We start from the raw sequence: 14,741 nt of genomic DNA, 5'->3' as shown, positions 1-14,741 counted from the left end.
TACAAGTTATTAAACTTTACGGAATTCTGCACTAGGACTCCCAAACCCTTTTGGACCTCCAATTTCTGAATTTGCTCACCATTGAGAAAATAGCCTATGCCATTATTCCTTCTACCGAAGAGAATGAACATGTACTCTCCTTCCCTCCACTGTATTCCATCTGCTACTTCTTTGCCCATTCTCTTAATCTGTCCAAATCCTTTTGCAGACTCCCTGCTCTCTCAACACTACCTGCCCTTCCACTCGTCTTCGTATCATTCACAAACTTCACCACAAAGCCATCAATTTTGTCAACCAAAATCATTAACATACAACTCACTTCTTCCACACCAATCTTTAAGACACAAATTCAACTCTTTGACCTCATTAGGCTGGTGCCAATTTGCACATGGCTCAGTTAACAATCCACAGATAGTTACCTTTTTGGTTGTGTTTTAACTTGATCCCTAGCTGCTCCAATTCCCTCAATAGAACCTCTTTCCTTATTCTTTCTACATTGTTGGTACCCACATGGCTACAACATCTGGATCTTTCCCCTCCCACTCCAAACTCCTCTACAAGGTCAGATAAGATATCCCAAACCCAGGCACCAGACAACATAGCCTTTCCAAATACTTGCGACAGAGAACTGTGTCTATTCTCCTGACTACACTATCGCAATTACATAGAACATAGAAATCTACAGCACATTACATTTTTCCTCTCCTTTTTAAATGACTCAACAAATCAACAAACAGGGCACATCAGTAAATTAATACAGGTCGACCTTCACTAGTCTGGCATCACTGGAACCTGAGGAGTGCCGGATTAGTGAAAATGCCAAATTACAGAAGGATCACATTAAGCATAATCAGTGCCGGATTATCGAAGCAACCGGATTACAGGTAGTCCGATTAGTGAAGGTCGACCTGTATCTCTTTTCTAGCTTTGTCACTGATTTTTTTTTTTAAAAATCATCCAGTGCTACGTGCCAAGTCAAGCTCACCACCAATTTATTTCTCAAAATAATTACCACTTATTTATAGTTTGATTGTCAAAAATAGATTTTAATTTACTAATTCACCTATACAATTGCCAACCTACTAACATTACTCTTTATAGTGGTTAAAACTTTTAAAGGAATTTTTGAAGAATTTCTAAAAGAAAACTTCATGAAAAATCTACGTGAGTTATGTGATCTGATATTGATGAGAGTCAGATCATGCCAAGGGCCAGCTAGCAGATATATACAGAGATCTATTAGCTAGCTGAGCCCTGAACAACTTGTTTCAGGTCCTACACATGAACACTGCAGTAAATATGTGCTAAAAGCCAAATGTGGGGAGATCTCTGGTCCTGGTGTCACCATCAAATCCAAGGACGTTCAACAAATGGTGAGACGCTAAGGAACAAAGTTATCAATGGTGAAAAATGCAGTTATAAGTGCAGCGAGCATGGTTGACTTGCTACTCAGTGAGGAAAGTATCTCTATCTACACAGTGTCCTACATCAAGGAGCCAATACAAGAAATTAAGGCAGTCATGAATTCAAGTCATTCAATCCAGATTTATTTATCACATGTACATTGAAACTCAGTGAAATGCATTATTTGGATTAACAACCAAGGATATACTGGGGAGCAGCACGCAGGTGTCGTTACACATTCTCCACAGAATGTCCGCAATGTTCAGTGGAACACAAGCAACAGCAACAATCAAAAACAAAAACAGCAAACAATCAAACCCTTTCCCACCCCCCCACACACATAGACAGGCCTCAGAACCTGTTGAGGTAACTTACTGTGTCCGGCACTCCCAATGCAGCCTCCTCTACATTGATGACACCCGAGTAAATTGGTGGACTGCTTTGTTGAATACCTCTGCTTCACCTGCCAAAAGTGGAATTTCCCAGGGTCCAAACATTTTAATTCCAATCCCCTTTCCCGTTCTGACAAGTCAATCTATGACCTCCTCCTTTGCCACTGAGCCACTCTCAGGATGGAGGAGCAATACCTCATATCCCATCTTGGTAGCCTCCAATCTGATGGCATAAACATCGATTTCTCTTTCTGATAATCTTTTTTTCTTCTCTCTTCCCTCTTCTAGTCCCCTCTCTGGCCTCTTACCTCTTGTCCTCACCTGCCCATCACCTCCCCTGGTTCTTCCCTTTCCCCAATGGTCCACTCTGCTCTCTTATCAAGATTCTTTTTCCAACCACCGAGCTCCACCTATCACCTTCTGGCTAATCCTCCTCCCCCACCCCCTCCACATTTTCATTCTAGCATCCTCCCACTTCCTTTCCAGTCCTGAAGGGGGATCTCTGTCTGATACGCTGACTCTGCATTTTGTGTTTTGCTGTAGATTTCCAGCATCTGCAGAATCTCTTGTTTATTGGTAAACTCTTCCAGTAAATTCCATTTTCTCTACTTTCAATTACTGATGGTATTCCAATGGATCAGGAAGTTACTATTTTGGAACATCTTCCCATCAATTAAATCAAACAAATAAGGAGAATTAGAAGTACTAATTATTCTCAATCTCATACCAGTCCTTATTCTGCACTCTAAAATACTCAATATCAGTTATAAATTGTCATAATTGTACAGCACAAAAACAGGCTCACCAGCTCACCATGTTCATGCCACCTTTTTGCCCAATTGCACAAATCTCATTTCCCCACACGGTATACTTCTGTTCTTGCCTGAAGTGTCTGTATAAATGCCTCAAACATAGTAATTCTATCAAATTCCACCATCTCATCTGGTAGCAAATTGCAGATATCAATCACCGTACAAAACAAAATTTACCCCTCAGATCCCCCTTAAAATTCCTAACTCACCCCTTAAATCTATGGCCGCTTGTTTTTGATACTTGTATAATTGGAGAAAGATTTTGACTATCTGCTTAATCTACTGTACATCTCTGATTACTTTTATCAATTCACTTAAGCTCCTCCATTTCAATGTAATAAGCCTAGTGTATCTAATCACACCCCATAATTACTGTAATTAAGACAATATCCTTTGAATCTCCTCTGCACCCTCTTTAGGAAACTACATCATTCCTATATAGTGTGATAACCAGATTACACTCAATAACTGTAAGTTAGGCCTAATGAGCACTTGATAAAATTGCAACATAATATTAGAACTCATTCTACACACTACCTTGTGAGGGAAAGCATGTCAACCGCCCCTCTTCACCACCATATCTACCCATGTTATTGGTTGTAGGGAACTGTAGCCTTGGAACTTTCCATAGTGCCTTACCATTTACTGAACACAGGTAATTTCCAGGTTCCATAACGGTTCCATTCTGATAAAAGTCAATAGGCTGTTTTTCCTCAAGTCATATAATTTTACTTTACATACACTTGCTATACTTTTTTGAATAATTATTCTAAGATCAAGCATAATTAAACATATGGAATACATACCACATCCAGTCATTAATGATTATCATTAAATAATGCTAGCTTAAAAATATTTATGCATTGAAGTATTTGAATAAAGTTGTTTTTAACATAACTTTGGTTACCCATAGAGCACATATTGTGCTGAACTAATTAGGTTAGTAATTACAAGCCTACTAAACTAGTCCCTTTTACACAAATCTATATCCTTCCATCCCAGCATATTCATGTGCCTAAGAATCTCAAACACCTCTATCATATCTGTATCCATTTCCACCCCTGGCAGTGTACTTCAAGCACCCACTGCTCTGTGTAAAAAGAAAATTTGCCACATGCATCTCCTTTGAACCTATCACCTCCTAGCTTTAATGTATGTTCTCTGATAAGAAACATTTCCATCCTGGAAAAAACATACCAGCCATCTACTGTCACTCAAAACCTTATAAACCTCTCAGGACACCTCTCACCTCTGCTACTCTAGACAAAACAACCCAAGTTGTTCAACCTCTCCTCATACCACACGCCATCTAATCTAGACAGCGTTCTGGTAACCTCCCCTGCAGCCTTTCCAAAGCTTCCACAACCTTCCTATAATGGGGTGACCAGAGTTAAATGTAATACTCCAGATATGGCCTAACCAGAGTTTTATAAAGCTGCAATACAACTTCCTGACTCTTTAACTCTATGCTCCGATTATAAAGGAATGTCTTCTTACTACCCTATCAACTTGTGCAGCCACTCTCAGGAAGTTATGGACTTTGACCTCATGATCACTGTGTGTGACAATACTGGGAATGGTCCTGCTATTAACAACATACTATTCCTTTACATTTGATTTCCCAAAGTCCAACATGTCACACATGACAACCCAGGAAGCCCTTGTGTATCCTATCCTTTTTTTCCAGTGCACAAGTGTAAAGGACAAAATGAATGTTACTCCAGATCCAATGCCGCACAAAAAAAAAACACAATAGGACAAAGAAAACAGTAATAAAATAAATACAATAAATATCAATATGTAAGATAGCTGATATACTAGAATTGTACTGTTCCATATTCTATATGTGTACATAGTGACTGCATACAAGATGACTGAAAAGAAATGATGAAGTATGAGGTGGGGTGGAGGTGTTGATCAGCCTTACTAACTGGGGGAAAGGTAACTGAGTCTGCTGGTCCTGGCGTGGTTGCTACATAGCCTCCTCCCTGATGGGTATGGGAGGCAAACAGTCCACGAGCAGGATGGTTGCGTGGATGGGACACTTCATATTGCTGGCCTTTGTCAGGCACCTTTCTGTATACTTGTCCTTGATGACTGGCCGGCTGGCGTCAGTGGTGCATTGGGCACCACCAGGATTAAAATCCACCTGCCTAATCTGCACAAGAACCAACTGTAATCTTAAACAACCATTCTCACTTTCCACAAGACCAATTTTTGCATCATTTATAATTTTACTAATCGTACCTCCTATTTTTACAGGCAAGTTGTTAATATCAGAAACAAAGGACTCAGCACTAACCCCTATGGTACAACTTTCAGTCACAGAAATATTCTTCCACCACTACCCAAGACAATTTTGGATTACAAGTCAGCTGCTTTCGTACCTTGGCCTTGGCTTCCTGAACCAGCCGTGCAGGACCTTGTCAAAAGCCTTACTAAAATCTATATAGTCAATATCTATTGCCATCTCTGTTACCCCTTCTAAAACCTCAAATCAGTGGAACAGGATTGCCACCCCCCTCACAAAGCCACGCTGCCTAGCCCTGATTAATCCCTACTTTTCAAATGTACACATATTCTGTCTCTTAGAATTTTCTCCGCTAATTTGCCTACCATCGACTGACTCTGTTTACCGGCCAGTGGTTACTTACGTTATTTGAGAAGGGCAGCAGGATTAAGAAACAACTTTTGCTATTTTTCAGACTTCTAGAACCTCGCCCATGGCTGACAAAGATGCAAAAATCTCCACCCTTAATTCCTATAGCATTCTGGGATAGTTCTTACTCCGCCCTAGTGACTTAGAGTCGGAGGAATACAGCATGAAAACAGGCCCATCAGCCCAACTAACCAGTGACAACCTTGCCAGTATCATTTGCACACATTTTATTTAAATTCCCCTAAACCCCACCTATCCACGTACATATCCAAATTTAATCATTTTTAAACATTTTATACACCGGTTAACAACAAAGCACTTAATGTGAATAGTTGTTCATTAAAAGTTCTGAGTATTAATGCTTTGACCAACTGATGTCAGAAAGGAGTAAAGTCTTCAAACACAAAGTTCCCCTAATCTGTTTGCCAATTTCAGCATCAAGCAACACTGGCTCAGATACCATAAACACAGGAAACAACATTCTATATTAATAGATGATACAAACATGGACTGACCATAACACCTGTTCAAAATGACATCAATAAACAGTGTAAACTTTGCAACATCTCAATCCTCTTAAATACTCTGCACGATATGTTATCCTGTATTAACCTATATTTTTGTGATGAAGACTTACCTGGGCTAATTCTTTTTGTTCATTCACCAGTCTATTACAACTGGCTATCATTTGATCCAGGGCATACAATCGGTCCTCAAGTCCTTTAATTGCCTTCATGTTCTGATTATCAAGTTTTGCAATAGTTTCGCGACACTCTGTCAGAAATGGCTTAAGGATTTCTGGATCAAGCTGAAAGGAAGGGCAAAGTTTTACTATTTTTCTTCCAATATCTATATTTTGTGGACATTCTTTTGTCCAATTTGCTGTCCTTTTAACCCAAAATGTTTTCCTGTTATACAAATATGCGATGAAATGAGAATCAGCAGGCTATAAGAAATAACTATCAGAACAAAAAAAATAACAATCTACTTTGGCCTCATTCAACAAATTGCTGAATATTTTGAGCTTTCAAACATCCATTAAAAATATTCTATTTCTTAAGAATAATGACAAAATTCATCATCAGACCTCAGATATCAATATTCAAGTCCAGGGCTCCATGAAAGTGATCGCACAAGGATAGTATAGATGGCGTATGGCATGCTTGCCTTAATTAGTCAAGGCACTGAGTTGAAAAGTCAAGAAATTATGTTATTTATTTTGAGGTACAGCATGGTTACAGGCTCTTCCAGCCCAATAAACCCACACCACCCAATTACAATTAATCTACTAACTCATACGCTTCTGGAATGTGGGAGAAAACCGAAGCACCTGGAAGAAGCCATGCAGTCACGGAGAAAACATACAAACTCCTTTCAGATAGTGACAGAATTGAGCCAGGCCACTGGTGCTGTAATAGCATTATACACTAAAATGCCACCCTAAAAAATACTATTTCTTTCACTTATCCTCTCCATGATCCGCATCCATACAGTGATCAATTCTGATCATCCTATGGATGTGGGTCAAGGACAGGATACAGATGCTGTCTAAATTAGAGGGCACAGAGAAGTAGGACAAACAGTAGCTGTTTTCACTGGAGCAGCAGAGGCTAAGAGGAGACCTTTTCCAAGTTTATAAAATGAAGGGGCAGACACAGTAGACAGCAGTATATTTCTACCAGGGTAGAAATGTCTAACACTAGAGGCATGCATTTAAGGAAAGAGGGGGACAATTGTTAAACAGGGTGTGGGTGCCATTAAGCAGAGGTGGATGCAGCTATGATAGAGGTGATAAGAGAAAGTTAGGCATGTGAAGGTTCTTTAAGCAACAGGAGCGTTCCCATGCGGGTCCAACAAAGAGCTTATAAAAACCCCCATCTCTACAAGAGAGAGGTATCGCAGAGTGGTCATCGTAGCAGCGGTTGTCATTGGAATAGTCAGAACAGTAAGGCTTCGGCTCAGCAAGGCTTCGGTGAGAACAGGCGGAGGCTCAGTAAGTTTATTCCTTACTTAATTCTAGAGAGAATAGGGGGTATGTCTACAGAGCCAGTGTTCTGTTCTGGAAACAACACACATCAAAGTTGCTGGTGAACGCAGCAGGCCAGGCAGCATCTGTAGGAAGAGGTGCAGTCGACATTTCAGGCCGAGACCCTTCGTTCTGTTCTGGATGTCAGATGTGGGATTTCCAGGAGACTCCCAGCCTCCCCGATGGCTACATCGGGGCCAAGTGCATGGAGACGCAGCTCCTTAGAGACCACGTTAGGGAACTGGAGCTGCAGCTCGATGACCTTCGGCTTGTTAGGGAAAGTGTAGCAGTGATAGACAGGAGCTACAGGGAAGTAGTCTCCCCAAGGCTACAGGAGACAGATAAATGAGTGACTGTCAGGAGAGGGAAGGGAGAACATCAGATGGTCAAGAGCATCCCCTGTGGCTGGCCCCCTCAATAATAAGTACTCCATTTTGAGTACTGTTGCTGGGGGAAGCCGGGCGGAGAGGTAGGGTGACCTACCTGGGGGAAGAAACAGTGACTGTGCCTCTGGCACTGAATACGGCCCTGCGGCTCAGAGGCAGGGAACGGAAGAGGATGGTAGCAGTATATGGGAGCTCAATAGTCAGGGGACAGAGGCAATTCTGTGGAAGCGAAAAGGAAACACAGATGGTAGATTGCCTCTGTAGTGCCAGGGTCCGAAATGTTTCTGGACACAACCACAATAAACTGAATAGGAGGGTGAATAACCAGAAGTCCTAGTACGTATTGCTAACAATGACATAGGAAGAAAAAGGGAGGAGGTCCTGGACAAAAGAATACAGGGAGTTAGGCAGGAAGCTGAGAAGTAGGACCTCAAAGATAGTAATTTTGGGATTGCTGCCTGTGCCACGCGACAGTGAGGATAGGAATAGAATAAACAAGAAGGGGCGGTTGTCTCACAAATAGAGAAAGCTTGTAGACAGTGTGAGAGGGAGGATAGGCGGGTGATAGAGAAGGGATACGCTCAGATTGATGGTTTGAAATGTGTCTATATGCAAGGATTGTCATGAACAAAGTGGATGAGCTTAGAGTGCAGATCAGTACTGGGACCTATAATGTTGTGGCCACTACAGAGACTTGGATGGCTCAGGGGCAGGAATGGTTAGAGTGTCAAGCTTTAGATGTTTCAGAAAGGACAGGAAGGGAGGCAAAAGAGGTACTGCTGATCAGAGATAGTGTCACGGCGGCAGAAAATAGGAAGTCATGGAGGGATTGTCTACTGAGTCTCTGTAGGTGGAAGTTAGGAACAAGAAGGGGTCAATAACTCTGCCGGGTATTTTTTCATAGACCACCCAATGGTAACAGAGACATCAAAAAGCAGATAGCAAGACAAATTCTGGAAAGGTTGTCATGGTGGGAGATTTTAATTTCCCCAATATTGACTGGCATCTCCCTAGAGTAAGGGGTTTAGATGGAGTGGAGATTGTTAGGTGTATTCAGGAAGGTTTACTGACACAATATGTAAATAAGCCTACAAGACAAGAGGCTGTACTTAATCTGGTATTGGGAAATGAACCTGGTCAGGTATCAGGTTGCTCAGTGGTAGAGCATTTTGAAGATAGTGATTACAATTCTATCTCCTTTACCATAGCATTGGAGAGGGATAGGAACAGACAAGCTAGGAAAGCGTTTAATTGGAGTAAGGGGAAATATGAGGCTATCAGGCAGGAACTTGGAAGCATAAATTGGGAACAGATGTTCTCAGGGAAATGTACAGAAGAAAAGTGACAAATGTTCAGGGATTATTTACTTGGTGTTCTGCTTAGGTACGTTCTAATGAGACATGGAAAGCATGGCAGGGTACAGGAACCATGGTGTACAAAGGCTGTTGAAAATCTAGTCAAGAAGAAAGGAAAAGCTTACAAAAGGTTCAAAACACTAGGTAATGATAGAGATCTAGAAGATTATAAGACTAGCAGGAAGGAGCTTAAGAATGAAATTAGGAAAGCCAGAAGAGGCCATGAGAAGGCTTTGGCGAGCAGGATTAAGGAAAACTCCAAGGCATTCTACAAGTACGTGAAGAGTAAGAGGATCAGACTTGAGAGAATAGAACCAATCCAGTGTGACAGTGGAAAAGTGTGTATGGAACCGGAGGAGATAGTGGAAGTACTTAATGAATACTTTGCTTTGGTATTCACTAGGGAAAAGGACCTTGGCGATTGTAGGGTTGACTTACAGTGGACTGAAAAGCCTGAGCATGTAGACATTAAGAAAGAGGATGTGCTGGAGTTTTTGGAAAATGTCAAGTTGGATAAGTCACCGGGACCAGATGAGATACAACCCAGGCTACTGTGGGAGGTGAGGGAAGAGATTGCTGAGCCTCTGGCAACGATTATTGCATTATCAATGGGGACGAGAGGTTCCAGAGGATTGGAGGGTTGCAGATGTTGTTCCCTTTTTCAAGAAAAGGAGTAGAGATAGCCCAGGAAATTATAGACCAGTGAGTCTTACTTCAGTGGTTGGTAAGTTGATGGAAAAGATCCTGAGAGGCAGGACTTATGAATATTTGGAGAGGCATAATATGACCAGGAATAGTCAACGTGGCTTTGTCAAAGGCAAGTCGCGCCTTAATAGCCAGACTGAATTTTTTGAGGATGCGACTAAACACACTGATGAAGGTAAAGCAATATATGTAGTTTATATAGATTTCAGCCAGGCATTTGATAAGGTACCCCATGCAAGGCTTATTGAGAAAGTAAAGAGGCATGGGATCCAAGGGGACATTGCTTTGTGGATCCAGAATTGGCTTGCCTACAGAAGGAAAACAGTGGTTGTAGATGGGTCATATTCTGCATGGAGGTTGGTGACCAGATGTGTGCCTCAGGGACCTGTTCTGGGACCCCTTCTCTTCGTGAATTTTATAAATGACCTGGATGAGGAAGTGGAGGGATGGGTTAGTAAATCTGCTCATGACACAAAGGTTGGGGGTGTCGTGGGTAGTGTGGATGGCCGTCAGAGGTTACAGCGGGACACTGATAGGATGCAAAATTGGCAGATGGGAGTTCAACCCAGATAAGTGTGAGGTGGTTCAGTTTGGTAGGTCAAATAAATAAAGGCATCCATTAGTCTTGTGAAACCATGGATCTGCTCCTGGAAAGTCTTCACTCTCCAGGGTGCAGGCCTGGGCAAGGTTGTATGGAAGACCAGCAGTTGCCCATGTTGCAAGTCTCCCCTCTCCACGACACCGATGTTGTCCAACGGAAGGGCAAGGGCCGATACAGCTTGGCACCAGTGTTGTCGCACAGCACTATGTGGTTAAGTACCTTGCTCAAGGACACAACACGCTGCCTCGGCTGGGGCTTGAACTCACGACCATTAGGTCACTAGTCAAATGCCTTAACCACTTGGCCACGTGCCCAGTAGGTCAAATACGATGGCAGAATATAATATTAATGGTAAGACTGTTGGCAGTGTGCAGGATCAGAGGGATCCTGTGGTCCAAGTCCATAGGACACTCAAAGCTGCTGTGCAGATTGACTGTGTGGTTAAGAAGGCATATGGTGCATTGGCCTTCATCAACCATGGGATTGAGTTTAGGCGCCGAGAGGTAATATTACAGCTATATCGGACCCTGGTCAGACCCCACTTGGAGTACTGTGCTCACTTCTGGTCACCTCACTACAGGAAGGATGTGGAAACTATAGAAAGGGTGCAGAGGAGATTTACAAGGATGTTGCCTGGAATGAGCAGCATGCCTTATGACAGTAAGTGAGTAAACCCGGCCTTTTTTCCTTGGAGCTACGGATGATGAGAGGCGACTTGGTGGAGGTGTACAAGATGATGAGAGGCATTGATCATGTGGATAGTCAGAGGCCTTTTTCGCAGGGCTGAAATGGCTAACATGAGAGGGCACATTTTTAAGGTGCTTGGAAGTAGATACAGAGGAGATGTCAAGGGGAAGTTTTTGTTAAAAAAACACATAGAATGCGGAGTGCGTGGAATAGGCTGCTGACAACGGTGGTGGAGGCAGATACAATGGGGTCTATTAAAGAGACTCGTAGATAGGTACATAGAGCTTAGAAAAATTGAGAGCTATGGATAACCCTGAGTAATTTCTAAAATCAGTACATGTTTGGCACAGCATTGTGGGCTGAAGGGCCTGTATTGTGCTGTAGGTTTTCTATGTTTCTAATAAGGTGGCAGATAAATGTGTGGCTGAAGGACTGGAGCAAGGGGCAGGGGTTCAGACTTCTAGATAATTGGGACCTGTACAAGAGGGATAGATTGCACTTGAATCAGAGGGGGACCAATAATCTTGCAAGCAGATTTACTAGAGCCGCTGGGAGTGGTCTAAACTAATATGGCAGGGGGATGGGAACCAGGTGATGGAGCTGAGGATGAGCCAGCAGGTTTACAAGTAAATGATGGGTGTAACATGAATGTAAGAAGGACAAGCCAATGATTAGGTACAAATGCAGACAGAGCAAAGAGTTAAGTCATACCACAGAGGCAAAATTCAAAAGGACGAAGAATGCAAGACTGAAGGTGTTGTGTTTAAATGTGTGTAGCAGTCTGAATAAGGTGGATGAACCTGTGGTACAGTTTGAGATTGGTCTGTATGACATTGTGGGCATCACTGAATCACGGCTGAAAGGAAGACTTCGTTGGGAGCATAACATCAAAGGATATACTTTGTACCAAAAGGACAGCCAAGATGGCATCGGTGGTGGTGTGGTTCTGTTGGTAAGAGATGGAATTACATCTTTAGAAAGAGGTGACATAGGGTCAGAGAACGTTGAATCTTTGTGGGTGAAGTTAAGAAACTGCAAGGGTGAAAAAAAAAAACATAATGGTAATAAGAACATAATAAATAGAAGTAGGCCATCTAGCCCGTCGAGCCTGCTCCGCCATTCAATCATGGTTGATCTGGCCATGGACTCATCTCCACGTATCTGCCTTTTCCCCACATCCCTCAATTCCCCTACAATGCAAAAATAGTTTCAACCTTGTCTTCAATATATTTACTGAGATGGCCTCCACTGCTTCATTGGGCAGAGAATTCCAGAGATTCATCACTCCCTGGGAAAAGCAGTTCCTCCATCCTAAATCTACTCCCCTGAATCTTGAGGCTATGTCCCCGAGTTCTAGTCTCACCTACCAGTGGAAACAACTTTCCTGCCTCTATCTTATCTATCCCTTTCATAACTTTGTTTCTTTCTAATCTCCTCTTATTCTTCTTGTATCATATATAGGCCTCCAAATAGTAGCCAAGTTATGGGGTTGAGATTGCAAAGCGAGCTGGAAAAGGCATGTAATAAGGGCAAGGACACAATTGTAATGGGGGACTTCAATATGCAAGGGGATTGGGAAAATCAGGTTGGTGTCGAATCGCAAGAGAGGGATTTGTTGAACGCCTTCTTGGAGCAGCTTGTGCTTGAGCCTACTCAGAGAAAAGCCATCTTAGATTGGGTGTTATGTAGTAACCCAGATCTTATTCAGGAGCTTAACGTAAAGGAACCCTTAGGAGGCAGTGATCATATGATTGAACTCATACTGCAATTTGAAAGGAAGAAGCACAAGTCACTTGTATCACTATCTTAATGGAATAAAGGGAATTACAGAGGCATGAGAGAAGCTTGCCCAGGTGGACTGGATGAGGATACTAGCAGGAATGACAGTAGAACAGAGGTGGCTGAAGTTTCTGGGATTAGTTCACAAGGCACAGGATAGATATGTCCCACAGAGGAAGAAGTTCTCAAATGCTCAAATGGGAACAGACAAAGGAAGTTAAGGACTGCATAAAAGCCAAGGAAAAGGCATACAAGGTAGCAAAAGTGAATGGGAAGTTGGATGATTGGGAAGCTTTTAAAATACAACAAAAGGCAACTAAAAAAGCTACAACAGAAAAGATGAAATGCCAATAATATAAAGCAGAATACCAAAAGTGTTTTCAGTTGTATAAAGAGTAAAAGGGAGGTGAGAGTTGATATTGCACCACTGGAAAATGATGCTGGTGATGTAATAATAGGGGACAAAAATGGCAGATAAACTTTATGGGTACTTTGCATCTGTCTTCACTGTGGAAGGCATTAACCATATGGACTACATCCCAAAGTCCTGAAAGAGGTTGCTGAAGAGATAATGGATGCATTGGTCATGATCTTTGAAGAACCATTTAACTCTGGCATCGTCCCAGAGGACTGAAAGATTGCAAATGTCACTCCACTCTTTAAGAAAAAATGAAGGCTAAAGAAAGGAAATTATAGGCCAGTTAGTCTAACCTCAGTGGTTGGGAAAGTGTTAGATTCTATTATTAAGAATGAGGTTTCAAGGCACTTGGAGACTACTGATAAAATAAGTCAAAAGTCAGCATGGTTTCTGTAAAGAGAAATCTTGCCTAATAAATCTGATAGAATTCTTTGAGGAAGTAATAAGCAGGGTGGGCAAAGGGAAGGCAGTGGATGTCATTTACTTGGATTTTCAAAAGGCATTTGGTAAGATGCCACACATGAGACTGCTTAACAAGAATAAATCTTATGGCGTTACAGGAAAGGTACTAGCATGGACAGCGCAATGGCCGACAGGCAGAAGGCAGTGAGTGGGAATAATAGGGGTCTTTACCAGTGACTAGTGGTGTTTCTCAGGGGTCAGTATTGGGATCACTACTTCTCACATTGGAAAACAATGACTTAATAATGGAATTGATTGATTTGTGGCAAAGTTTGCGGAAGATACGCAGATAGGTGGAGGGGTAGGTACTGCTGAGGAAGCAATGCAATTGCGGCAGGGCTTAGACAAATTGGAAGAATGGACAGAAAAAAAAATTGGCAGACGGAATACAGTGTTTGGAAATGTACGATAATGCATTATGGTAAAAGGAAAAATAGTGCAGACTATTATCTAAATGGGGAGAAGGATCAGACATCAGAGGTGCAAAGTGCCTTAGGGGTCCACGTGCAAGACTCCCAGAAGATTAATTTACACGTTGAGTCTGTAGTAAATAAGACAAATGCAATGTTAGCGTTTATTTCCAAGGGGAATAGAATACTGTGGCTAAGAAAGCATATGGTGCATTGGCCTTCATCAATCATGGGATTGAGTTTAGGGACTGAGAGGTAATGTTGCAGCCGTATAGTACCCTGGTCAGATCCCACTTGGAGTACTGTGCTCAGTTCTGGTCGCCTCACTAAAGGAAGGATGTGGAAACTATAGAAAGGGTGCAGAGGAGATTTACAAGGATGTTTCCTGGATTGGGGAGCATGCCCTATGAGAATAGGTTGAGTGAACTCGACCTTTTTTCCTTGGAGCGACAGAACAGGAGAGGTGACCTGACAGAGGTGTTTAAGATGATGAGAGGCACTGATCGTGTGGATAGTCAGAGGCTTTTTTCCCAGGGCTGAAATGGCTAGTACGAGAGGGCACAGTTTTAAGGTGCTTGGAAGTAGGTACAGAGGAGATGTCAAGGGTAAGTTTTATACACAGAGGGTGGTGAGTGCATGGAATGG

The 14,741-nt window shown here is 42.3% G+C and overlaps 1 protein-coding gene across 3 annotated transcripts in view; it reads right to left on the bottom strand.

The window, feature by feature from the left end:
- rb1cc1 (RB1-inducible coiled-coil 1) overlaps positions 1–14,741 on the bottom strand; it is a 192,443-nt gene that overhangs the window by 131,600 nt on the left and 46,102 nt on the right. For all 3 annotated transcript variants that reach the window (XM_072254930.1, XM_072254939.1, XM_072254948.1), the window contains exon 7: positions 5,905–6,075. In XM_072254930.1, coding sequence (XP_072111031.1) covers positions 5,905–6,075 — 171 coding nt within the window. The remainder of the gene's footprint in view (positions 1–5,904; positions 6,076–14,741) is intronic.

Source organism: Mobula birostris, chromosome 1 (genome assembly GCF_030028105.1).
Source record: "Mobula birostris isolate sMobBir1 chromosome 1, sMobBir1.hap1, whole genome shotgun sequence".
Classification (NCBI taxonomy): Eukaryota; Metazoa; Chordata; class Chondrichthyes; order Myliobatiformes; family Myliobatidae; genus Mobula; species Mobula birostris.
The sequence above is the reverse complement of the archived record's forward strand: the minus strand, read 5'-3'. Positions and strand labels throughout refer to the sequence as shown.